The sequence below is a fragment of the Ruditapes philippinarum genome, unplaced genomic scaffold (assembly GCF_026571515.1).
Source record: "Ruditapes philippinarum isolate M1 unplaced genomic scaffold, ASM2657151v2 ctg4056_1_1_1_1, whole genome shotgun sequence".
Taxonomy (NCBI): Eukaryota; Metazoa; Mollusca; class Bivalvia; order Venerida; family Veneridae; genus Ruditapes; species Ruditapes philippinarum.
This window is the reverse complement of record NW_026856693.1, coordinates 1-12,999: the sequence shown is the minus strand read 5'-3', so window position 1 is coordinate 12,999 and position 12,999 is coordinate 1. Positions and strand designations below refer to the sequence as shown.

Below are 12,999 nucleotides of genomic sequence, written 5' to 3'. Positions count from 1 at the left end.
TCAAAACTCGTTATTCATTTCACGACAGGGGCGGAGCCATATTTAACACAGTACGTGTGACGTCACACGCACTCGTTACTGCATTTGAAATAAAATTGAGCGATTATTTCATACTATTTCACGTAAAAAGTGCATCGAGCTCGCTTTGAGGCTTTGCCTTTTTCATATTACATTAGCTTTACCTGCATTAAAATTTAAATATTTTCTAAACTTTATTTCTTCAAAATGTTGCATTATTTTATTTTTTAAATTTAAACTGAAGCCCTTTTCCTAGATGGATACCGAAAATAAGCTATTTTCGCGAAAATAAGATCGCGGCTACGAAAATAAGATTTAATGCATTCCTATTAAAATTATAAAAGTTACACAAAAAGCTCAAATTTTCTTTCCGCCTTTTGAAATGAATTGTCGTTCAAATAAACAATCTTTCCAAATATGACACAGTCTACATAAAAATTTCAAGATGGCGATGGGAAGAAAAGGAAACGTAAGAAAAACATCATTTCTTGTTTATTATATATTGTTTTGTGATAGAAATACTTTATATTATAAGTTTTGATGTCTTTGAATGTAGATTATCAGCTGAAAACTTCTAAATAAAAGAGAGATTGATACGTCAAGTGAATAAAACATGCTTTTAAGTCATGGTCATTAGACGCTCATTAAACAGGTAAAGGGTCAACTCGGCCCTATACCAACTCAGCACGGGTCAACTCGGCCCTCTATTGAAAACATATAGTTTAGATTGTTTAGTTAATAAAAATTTTAAGGAGAAAATTACTATAAAGTTATTCAGACTTATGATCAGTTGGCAGTGTACCTGTACGTATTGTTTGAAATTATCTTTGTGAAGGAAGTGGCTAGCCGTACGGGCCCGTACGGCTAGCCAAAAGTTCTAGCCGTACGTGAGTCACGTACGACTAGCCAGGACACACTGTATTGGCTAGCCGTACGGCACTTTTCAAAAATATATGGAAGGCGAAAGTGCATATGTTAATTATGACTTTAAGCGAGGATTTTAGTCAAGAATGTTTACTTTTTAGAGATTAATCGACGTGTTGGCTACAGCTAGTAAAGAATGTACGTACTTTGTCATCACAAGACGTCGAGAAAAAATAGCGTTTGGTTGCAGTTAAATAACATCAATTGAAATAGTTTACAAAATTTTGATAATAATCATTTTTTGTTTCATTAAGTTTAATTTTTAAATTGAAAAAAAAAAAAAAAAAAAAACACCGAAAATAATTGTTGTCGGGCTATGATAATTGCGTCAAATACCGACGGTATAGAAGTTTGTTCATCGTCCATCATTAAGGATAGTTTGCATTATTAAATTATTTTTCCCTTTCACCGTTTTTTTAATTTTCTTTTCATTTATTTATTTATTCCCCTCCGATCATTATTTATTCGATCCATGTGCTTAATTAACAATAATGATTTAATAATTCATCTTTCATACAAATCATAAGCATGAAAATTAAGGACGTTATAACATGCAACTTTGACACTTAATTTTATTAAGATAGATTATACAACGCTTACTCGTATTCATTTTTTTTTTGCAAAATTGCGGAGCATCTTTATTAAAGTGAACACACTAGGACAAATTTAGAGATTTGATTAAAATCGTCGTTTAAAGACACAAAATAACATATGCATTTTCGACTTCCATATTATTTTGAAAAGTGCCGTACGGCTAGCCAATACAGTGTGTCCAGGCTAGTCGTATGTGACTCACGTACGGCTAGAACTTTTGGCTAGCCGTACGGGCCCATACGGCTAGCCACTTCCCTTTGTGAAGCATGTTTAGAAGAGATATCAAGAAAATATATGTTAAATATTGATCAATAAATAGAGTTTTTAGATTGAATGTTTGTGACAATAAATGTACTGGGATCCTACATATTACCGGACAAAATATGATGTTTCTTCGCTGTAACTTTTATTTAAGATAATAAAAAAGAATGAAATTTTACCCAAATAATTGTGGGTTCTTAATATACGTAAACATTCCTTAATCAAACATAAAATTAAACATCTGACCGTAGAAATGTGTCTTTAAAGTAGGGCATTAAAAGAGGAAAAAATCGTCTAAACAACTCAATTTACCGGACATTGTGTTTCAAAATATTTTTAGATCTTAAATTGAAATTAAGCAAGGAAACTACGACTATTGAATGGCAATGTTAAAATACTGGAAAAACCCAGTATGTCACTAAAATAGACGCGGCAGCCATGCTTGTTACGAAGAGGCCAATATAGGGGTGTAATTGAACTTAACACTATTAACTCAATAAACGTAACCCGTTTCCTTATATGTTTTTTAATTTGCATTTCTTTGTAAATGACAACAACGAGATATTGTTTTAACAAAATTTGAATTACTTTTTATCATTAAAATATGTTACGATTGTCTCCTGAGGTAACGTTGAGAAGAATTAAAAGTAAAACCTATCTAAAATAACACATTAAGGGCCTCAATATTAGGGAATTGTGCAGAACAGATTATGCCCTCGCATGACCAGGTCATGGAATATCTAGTAAACAAAAGGGTATGTAAGTAAATAAAGAACTGAATCAACAACATTTGCCTGAGAGTGGTTTTGTTGTTATTTACTTTGAAATAGAAAGTGTGTGTACGATTCAGACCGGATGATTTTTGAATCAGAGCAAAAAATAAAGTCTTATTTGACAGGAATAGATTTTGTCCGGTAAAACTGATTGTCCGGTAAACATGTAGGATCCCAGTAACTGTATTTAATACTAATTGTTCTTTAATAAGACCAATGCTGTTTTAACGATATTTTTTACAAAAAATCTGGAGTAGCAAAACATGCGTATAAATTGTAAATTCTTTCTTTCTCTACAAATTCACATACAAATTGGTACTTTCGTCTATAAAACTTTTCAATATCCTTGAGTAGAGGTCTGTTAGTGTGAAAATGTTAAACCATGAGACTTATGATGAAAACATATCAAAAGTTATAAAAGTAATCATTACCAGTAATATATAATTATGGGCCAAGTTGACCCGTGCAGAGTTGGAATAGGGCCGAGCTGACTCGAGGGCCAAGTATGTTTTAGGGTCGAGCTGACCCTGATTCCATTAAACAGGCTGGTGAAAATGCCCGATCGGGCTTATGACATAAAAAAATCATATTTCCAGGGCTCATCCTGGGGGGAAATTTTAGGGAGAAGTGACTTCCTCGCGAAAAATAGGGAGAAGGGAAAGAACCCAATGTGTATGCATTAACATGCATGGCTATACATCCTTTAACTATAATATAAACACAATTAATCTATTTATAAGCTTTCTCTAAATATTTGTTTATTTATTTTCATGTAGATTGATTGATAATAATGTGTAAAAAAAGTATGATGAATAAATTAATTTTTTTATTATATACATTCCTCACTTTTATTAGAAGATAAAGTTGCATTGGATATTGCTGAACAATATCTGTCTGTTCTGTTAAAATGATTACAGAAATTCTTTTAAGATCTTGTATGTTGTAATGTCACATTTATGTGCATATAATTATGCTTATAAAACAATTTTCAAACATCGAAGAATATGTAAAATATGTACTGCAAACATTTGTGCACATTATATTTGATCACTAAAATTACATACGTTCATTTCTTATTGAAAAAATTGACTGAGAAATTATAGAAAATAAATGTCTAATTACCTCCCTTTATTTTCATGAAATGTTTAACTCGTAATATCTTTATAAATAATGCCTTTTGAAATTTACAATATTGATAAATCTTAATATGAGCGTCATATTTATGACAGTAGAACAAATATATATATTGAAACTATAAGAACACTTCTTTCCTGACAAAATTTGTTGTTATATACACATGATATACGACCGATATGTAGCATGCCCATCATGATTCGTAGTTTTTCTTTTACTGCTAGGTTTGGGCATTTTGCCCTGTAGCCATGATGTGAGCGACATAACAATTTTTAATTCATGTTAACGGACTGAAATCATTCAAAACTATAATTAAGTTTTTAATCCGGTCGCTGATCATTAATGAAATTGATTATTTTTAATTGACTAACAGTTTTGTGATAGCCGTGAAAAACCCATTGCACATCGCCATTACTCGGGTTAAACACCGCGTGTATATTAATTAGGGAAGATATTGCACGTGTTTAGATGATCGGGGAAAAAACAATCTATAATTATCGCCTATCGCAAAACTGTCACGCAATTATACCCGTTTCGGGCCGATGCTCTCATTATTTACTGTTTAGAGTAGGCGGTCTATCGCTTTGCATACAGGTAGAAGGTAGTATAAAAGCGACGCTCTGATTGGATAATGATAATTAGCAGTCGTCAAATGGGCGGATACAATCTCTGCTCTTTACATCGCCAAGTAATTAGTCTTTGGGAATTAAGATTTTATCGGCGATGTTGACTTCTCTTTGATCAATTGGGAGAGCGAAATGGAAATATACACGGCGAAGTTTTCGCCTGAATCGCCCTTCCGGATGAGCCCTGAATTTCTAGAAAAATAATAAAGATATTTCTTTGAAACTTATTTGTTTATTGAGCATAATGTATAACATAACCAGAAAAAAAATATTTGGAAAATGTCACTTTAGTGAGAATTAATTCCCCTTTTTCATGTTTATATAACACATGATTTTCCAAGTCAGTGCTAATTCGAAGGATGATGCTATCAAATAAACAATATTAATGATAATATACTAAAAACACCCCCTATATATATATTATATAGTATAAATAAACACTAGGAATGAAACCCCTTTTCCCCACCCCATCATAATTTACCTCAAACAAGCCAACATATCAAAATGGTCTTTCGGGCCATTTCGATCCGAAAGACCATTTTGATAAACAATAAACGTAACTAATTGCATCTAATACCACTGTTAACTTTTTAAAATTAAAAATGTAGGAATAATTCAACATTTTCTGCTCATTTCTCGCGATCCAAGTTTGTTGTAGACTCGATTAGGTGATGTCACAGTGAAAACAACTAACCTGAGAGTAAATGTTTATCCTGTACCACATGTAAGATCCTGTAATCGTCAGTGTAATGATAAAACCATTTCTTCAGCTATGTTCTGATCCGTTATGATGTGTGTATAAATATTGCTTATAAAGTGCATGGTCTGTGTTGTAGAGGAAAAAAAAAACAGTTTGACAAATGTGCAGGAATTCCACTTTTTCCAGTGACATCAGGAAATGGATTATGGAGTTGGCTACATCTTAAATTCTTAACCACACTTGACCAACTTATGCTTCTTAAAATGTCTTATTGTGTTGAAATTGAGAATTTATGTGAATTTTTTAATTATAATTTCAATTTCAGGTGCGGCTTCCGCCAGAAGTCAACCGCATTTTATACATCAGAAATTTACCATACAAAATCACTGCAGAAGAAATGTATGATATATTTGGCAAGTATGGTGCAATTAGACAGATAAGAGTGTAAGTTTTTTTCTGTGATTTATAAAAAAAAAACCCTGCTTGTTTGGACTGAAAATACATGTACAAATAAATCTTTCTGAATAGTAAAAGAAATGTTGAATAAAGTCAACTTAACATTGCTTGTTAGAGCAACATTAGAATAGTTTTATAAGCAAACTTTCATAGTTCACACTTTGTAAACATCTCTGTGGCAATTTTAACACTTCTACAGATAAAGGAACCTTGTTATATGATAAACAGTAAACTTGTGTGGTTTGCCATCACTGATCAGGATGGCTATTTGCAAATATTTTGTCTGATATACAAACAGGAAACGTAAACAAGTTCTGATACAGAATGTTTACATTACAGGTAGACCATAGTTTGATTTACTTATGAATGTTATTGATTATTAACTTTTTATATATTGTTTTCAGAGGAAATACACCAGATACAAAAGGAACAGCTTTTGTGGTGTATGAAGACATCTTTGATGCTAAAAATGCCTGTGATCATTTGTCAGGGTTTAATGTATGTAACAGATATCTTGTTGTCCTCTACTATCAGTCAAATAAGGTAAGAACTGTTTTGAATACAATGTATGTGAATCAACATGCATTTTTTGTATGGTTTTATAGTCAGCATTGGGCCATGTACTCTAAATTGAAAATAAAATAAAATAGGTTTTCCAATCTTTGGACTAAAATTGCAGATTGAAACATTTTTGCTACAGTATGGTGTTATTGCAAATTGTATAACCTCAGACTCTTGCAGTTTATTATTGTTTATTATTGTTTTTAAAAATTTTGATTGTATAATACACTACCCTCCAAAAGTAAGTATACAGTGTGATATTTCATAAAATAGGCAAAAACAAACAGCTCTTAAACTTAAACAAATATTTTATTTGGCATTTAATTCATTTAATATCAAGTTTGTTTGTTATTCATTGACAAATAAAAGTCTGCATTACAAGAACTTGGTCATTAAACAACATTAAGAACTTTTTTAAAAGTCTGTATACAAAATACCAATTCACGATATGAAGCAGCATTGCCAATAATTCATTTTCAATAACGTGTATAGCCTCCTTTGGAAGCAATAACAGCTATCATTCTCTCTGGCATGCTTCTTATAAGTCTTTGACACCTCTCTACAGGTATTCTGTCCCAAGCATCCCTTCAATTGGCTTCCAAATCGGTAAGATTTCTTGATCTGTAGTCGCGAACACTGCATTTCAGGGCTTTGTGGTGGCCACTGTCCAATGTCAGTAATGTCATGCTCCTGCTTTCAGACATTGACTATTCTGGCCCTGTGACATGGAGCCCCATCATCTTGGAAGAAGTAGGAGTCGCCATATCCAAGGTAGTGGGCAGAGGGGATTGCAACATTGTTCAAAATGTCAATGTATCCATGTGCATTAAAGTTACCGTGAATAGTATGGAGAAAACCTGGGCCTCTGTATGACATTGCACCCCACACAGTCACTCCACCACCCCCAAACTTCACTGTTGGCACAACACAGTCATTGTGAAGCCTTTCAAAACTTCGCCCCGGACAAACACATTTCCATCATTTTGGAACAGAGTAAATCTGGACTCATCTGTCCAAAGAACAGCACTCCAGTCAACCCAAGTCCAATCAACATGCTTCTGAGCAAAGGCAATGCACTTCTGCCGGTGAACCGGGGTCAACAGAGGTTTCCTGACTGCCTTCCGTCCATGTAAACCAGCATCCTGTAATCTACGCCTTACTGTGGTGAGGCTGGCTGAGACTCCATAGCTCTCCCATGAAGCTCTGAGGGAAGGCACAGTCTCCTGACGATCTCTGAGACTGAGTCTAATGATGGCTCAATCATCTCTCATATTTGAAAGTCTAGGGCACGCTGAACGAGGTCTTTCAGCCAGTCGTCCTGTCTCTCTCTTGCGCTTCAATGTCTTGTAAATTGTCTTCCTGCAAGAAATATTAAGACAAATATCAGGTCAATTTCTATAAAACTTGGTCAAGACATTCATTTTAATTGGTAAAGACATAAAAAAGAGTTAAAACTTAAGAAAAGACACTTACCTGGTGACTCCAAGGACTCTTGCGATGGCAGTGATTCTCTCTCCATGTTGGTGACGGACCAGACATTCTACCCGCTGTTCTTCTGTCAAACGAACCATTTTATTGTTGTGTTCTATTGATGATTTTTGTCCAAAAATGTTATATTATGTCATTTCACGCATTGATCATGTTGATTGTATGATTTGGATTGAATTTGTTTTTGACAAATCTCACTTTAAAAAAACTTGGTGAATTGAAAAGAATTGCCTCAAATTTAAATCAACGCATAATTTGTCTGAAAACAGTGAAACGGTGTGTTTTTATTCTCTCCCTTTTAATAAAGATTACCTGCATTACAGAATGAAGACAAAACAATTGAAATAATGTTAGCTATTAGCGCAAAATTTGACAAAAAGCATATTATTCATAAGTGTATACTTAATTATGGAGGGTAGTGTACATGTAGGAAGCTTCTGGCTCATAGACATACACACAGACCAACCAGTACTAAGAAATGAAAATGAGGGAAGTTTCATGCTCAAAGAAGTAATGGCTTGACCTTGATGGGTTTGAGCCCACAAAGACAGCAATGCTTAGATTATTAGCCAGACTCACTGACCACTTGCATATGGCCCCACATGCTGTGATTGCTGTCTTTTGACATATGACATGCTGGATATTTTAACATAAAGCATCTGGTCTTCATTGAATTCTGTTTAACCTTGACATTTTTCTGTATGGAATTCCTTACTGATTATCTTCAAGCACAGTCTTACAGGTGCAATTAGATACACTTGCATTGTGTATAACTTAATAATGTATGTCAAACACAGTGTGTTATCATAATGTTTTGTTTATTTTTCAGGCATTCAAGAAAATAGATGCAGATAAAAAGAAAGAAGAACTTGACAAAATGAAACAGAAATATGGATTAAGTACACCAGATATACACGCAAGCAAGCCAAAATCTTAGTAACAGTATGACATTTGACATTATTGGACTAAAGTGATCTTGGCTGTTTGTATTGTATGTTGTGATCAGCTAATTATGAATGGTTTGTCAACTAATTCTAGTGTGTGAAAATTGTAGATTTGTGTAAGAGAATTCCCATAACTTTGAATGTTAGTACTACATACAGGATTTGCCACCAAACAGGATATTAAAATAAACTTAATTTTGTAAAAAAACAAAAACATTCAAACTCTTCAGGGACAAACGCGTACATACATACAAAAGTTAATAGCTCTAATTTAATAATTAAATATTGTAGTAAGGCACAGTGTAATAAATGAAGAAAAGTGTCTACAAGTAACTTAGATATTGTCAGTTTCTTTTTTCTTCTAAAGTGTATGTTATAATGTAACATTCCACATATTATGTATGGCACAAGAACATAAAGTTTGGAAATAGACTCGTATTTATACGAAAATTGTATTTTAAAAAAAAAGAGATCTGTAAGAATCGCCCCATTTTTAATAATTTTTTACACATGATTTTAGCATTTGTACAAGATGTTTAAAATTGGTAAATATATTCACATTATTTGTATCGAATATGTTGTTGAGAGAATATTTTATTTGTTTTGAATCTTTATGTACTTATATACATTGCATTGGTTTGAAATAATCATTTGTTGATCCAGTGGAGAACGGGACAGGGTTTAGTGGTCACCACTTGGATATGGCTAGTAAGAGGAACCCTCTTATATTTGAATATAAACTGAAAATCTCTCAAAAATTTGTGAAATTCAGCAAAATTTTGATTCATGACACCCCAACCTCCCCCTCTGGGTCAACCTCACTTTGGAATATACCTTACCCTTAAGAAATTTTGCACTCTGATAAATCCAGGGCTGATATTTTTTCTCTGAAGATAGTACAATGTGTAGCCAAAGTGAATTATAATACATGTATAATTAATTAATTATATTCACTCATGTGAGACACATATTTTTGTTTGATTAATGACATCTCTTGGCAGTGAGAGGTCGCTGTTACATTTGCTCATTGTTTTGTATATTATTTCACCTCCATGATCATAGCGCAAAAATACCATGAATAAATGTCACTTAAAAAATGATACTGTATATTTTATTTTACACCCATTCCAAACTTTTTGACTGATACTTTAAAACCTTTAATGTATGATTTGTATGTCGGTTGGCTATCAAGTTACCTTAACTTGTTGCTCTATATTGAATATCGTTAGAAACTGTAACAATAGTAAGCCTTAATTTCTTAGAAAATAATAGTAAGCCTAAATTTCTTCGAAAATGAGCCAAGTAAAGAATTTTTGTACAGCAGTAAAATAAGTTTATGTAAAACAACTCGTCTGTTGCGATGATTTTCATTGGATGATCGTAACTATAATGTAATGCTACTTTTACATACCATATTGCAAAATGTCACACGCCGTAAGATTGGCTGTCGTAGTGAGAACCGTGACGAAACGGAGCACAACATGACAAAATAGGAAACCAACTTCAGATATTATTCCTTTCCAGATTTTACGGGCCTACATCCTTTTACGTACTGTCACGTTTTGTATGCTTCCCGAAGGGAGAGCAGAGCATGTGGTCGCCGCCTTGTCCGTCTGTCCGTCCGTTGTCTTGTCCGGAGCATAACTTGAAAACCCTTGGAGATAATTTGTTTAAAATTCACACATTGGTAGAGGACATCGAGGCGGAGTGCAGTGTCAAAGAACCATAACTCTATTTTGCCCCTTTTGTGAATTATCTCCCCTTTAAGAAAAATCTTGTGTGAGACATAACTCGATAAAAAAAAGAGATATCAACATGAAACTTTGTAGGTAGATAGATCTCAATGATTAGATGTGCAGTACAATCATAAGAATTAATTGTAACTCTGCTTTGCCAAATTTTGAAGTTATTGCCCTTTAATTATTTTTACACTTTGAACTTTGTCCGGGATATTACTCTAAAATTATCAGAGATGTCAACATGAAACTTTGTAGGTCGATAGATCTCATTGGGTAGAAGTGTATTGCAAACGAACCATAGCTCTGGTTAGCCCTGTAATTGAATTATCTCCCATTTAAGAAAAAAATCTTGTTCGAGACATAACTCTATAATTATAAGAGATTTCAACATGAAACTGTGTAGGTAGATAGACCTCATTAAGTAGATGTGCAGTGCACAAGAACTGTAACTGCCTTTCCTTATTTTTGAGTTATTGCCTTTTTTCATTTTTACATTTTAAACTTTGTCAGGGACATAACTCTGAAACTACAAGAGGTGTACTTTCCTGTGTCAAAACCCTATTCGGGGAGCATCACCCGGTTCAAACTGGGCTCTTGTTTTTGTTTGTTAGCGTTTATCCCGTCTTGATATGGACTATTGCTACTATTGCACACTGACTACAGTGACCGTTATTTTGTCAGTTTAAATTTCTAGCACGTCTTTTCACGTTTGCCTTTCCCGTCACCATGCCTTGTCTAACGCTCATCCAAATTTCTACACGGTGGTTTGCCATGGCCGACGGGAATATAGTGATATAGTATAGGTGTGAAATGTTTATGTTTCCTCAAATATATAAGGAATAGTTTGTGTATTATAAAGTCCGTATATAACTTTTGACAGATTATATGATCGTATATAATTGTTTGCAATATAGAATTTGCTAAACTGATCAAGATAAAAATTCATGAAACAGTCGCCTTAATCTGGGTCTATGCTTTTCAACAGATATGGCTTTAAAAAGCATTATTTTCTAAAAATATTTATCCTTTTGTCACAAGTTTAAAGCTTTTGAAAGAACATCATATTGTTAGAATTTTCATTTTTGCTCTTGTATTTAATTTTCGCCATTTTCTTGAACACTTACATAATTTGCGTATAGCAAACTATACCGAGACATGTTTAATTGTAACGAGAAGGGTTTAAAGAACAGTCTGAAAGTGAAACACTATCTCTTCAAGTAATTTTTCTTTTTTTTCTTGTACAAATGCTAAAATCATGTGTAAAACAACTCGTCTGTTGCGATGATTTTCATTGGATGATCGTAACTATAATGTAATGTTACTTTTACATACCATATTGCAAAATGTCGCACGCCGTAAGATTCGCTGTCGTAGTGAGAACCGTGACAAAACGGAGCACAACATGACAAAATAGGAAACCAACTTCAGATATTATTCCTTTCCAGATTTTACGGGCCTACATCCTTTTACGTACTGTCACGTTTTGTATGCTTCCCGAAGGGAGAGCATGTGGTCGCAGCCTTGTCCGTCTGTCCGTCTGTTGTCTTGTCCGGAGCATAACTTGAAAACCCTTGGAGATATTTTGTTTAAAATTCACACATTGGTAGAGGACATCGAGGCGGAGTGCATTGTCAAAGAACCATAATTCTATTTTGCCCCTTTTGTGAATTATCTCCCCTTTAAGAAAAATCTTGTCTGAGACATAACTCGATAATTATAAGAGATATCAACATGAAACTTTGTAGGTAGATAGACCTCATTAAGTAGATGTGCAGTGCACAAGAACTGTAACTGCCTTTCCTTATGTTGGAGTTATTGCCTTTTTTCATTTTTACATTTAAACTTTGTCAGGGACATAACTCTGAAACTACAAGAAGTGTACTTTCCTGTGTCAAAACCCTATTCGGGGAGCATCACCCGGTTCAAACTGGGCTCTTGTTTTTGTTTGTTAGCGTTTATCCCGTCTTGATATGGACTATTGCTACCATTGCACACTGACTACAGTGACCGTTATTTTGTTAATTTAAATTTCTAGCACGACTTTTCACGTTTGCCTTTCCCGTCACCATGCCTTGTCTAACGCTCATCCAAATTTCAACACGGTGGTTTGCCATGGCCGACGGGAATATAGTGATATAGTATAGGTGTGAAATGTTTATGTTTCCTCAAATATATAAGGAATAGTTTGTGTATTATAAAGTCCGTATATAACTTTTGACAGATTATATGATCGTATATTTTGATCGTTTGCAATATAGAATTTGCTAAACTGATTAAGATAAAAAGTCATTAAACAGTCGCCTTAATCTGGGTCTATGGTTTTCAACAGATAAGGCTTTAAAAAGCATTATTTTCTAAAAATATTTATCCTTTTGTAACAAGTTTAAAGCTTTTGAAAGAACATCATATTGTTAGAATTTTCATTTTTGCTCTTGTATTTAATTTTCGCCATTTTCTTGAATACTTACATAATTTGCGTATAGCAAACTTTACCGAGTTATACCTGTAGCGAGAATGGTTTACACAGCGCGTTTCCATTCTATTTGAAAGACCCTGCCTTAATATCATATATACATTTTTGTCGTATACTCAATACTAGCAGTTTCGTCTCAGTCTATATCATATAAATTGCTGGATGCAGAATTGAGGAGACTCTGTCACCAGTATAGAGCCAGGCCAGTCTGTACATCCATGCAGTCCGATCAATATCATTAATAAATTTAATATCTTATAAATTTACACAGAATTATATTTTTCTGCTTCGGCAAGTCCTTCAATTAT

At 33.7% G+C, this 12,999-nt stretch overlaps 1 protein-coding gene across 1 annotated transcript; it reads left to right on the top strand.

Moving 5' to 3' along the window:
* Positions 1-330: 330 nt before the first annotated feature.
* LOC132747382 (splicing factor 3B subunit 6-like) lies at positions 331-9,579 on the top strand. Its single transcript, XM_060736745.1, has 4 exons — positions 331-487; positions 5,356-5,474; positions 5,891-6,029; positions 8,365-9,579. Exons 1-4 carry the CDS (start codon positions 464-466, stop codon positions 8,470-8,472), a joined length of 390 nt encoding a protein of 129 aa, XP_060592728.1. The 5' UTR covers positions 331-463; the 3' UTR covers positions 8,473-9,579.
* The last annotated feature ends 3,420 nt before the right edge of the window (positions 9,580-12,999 follow it).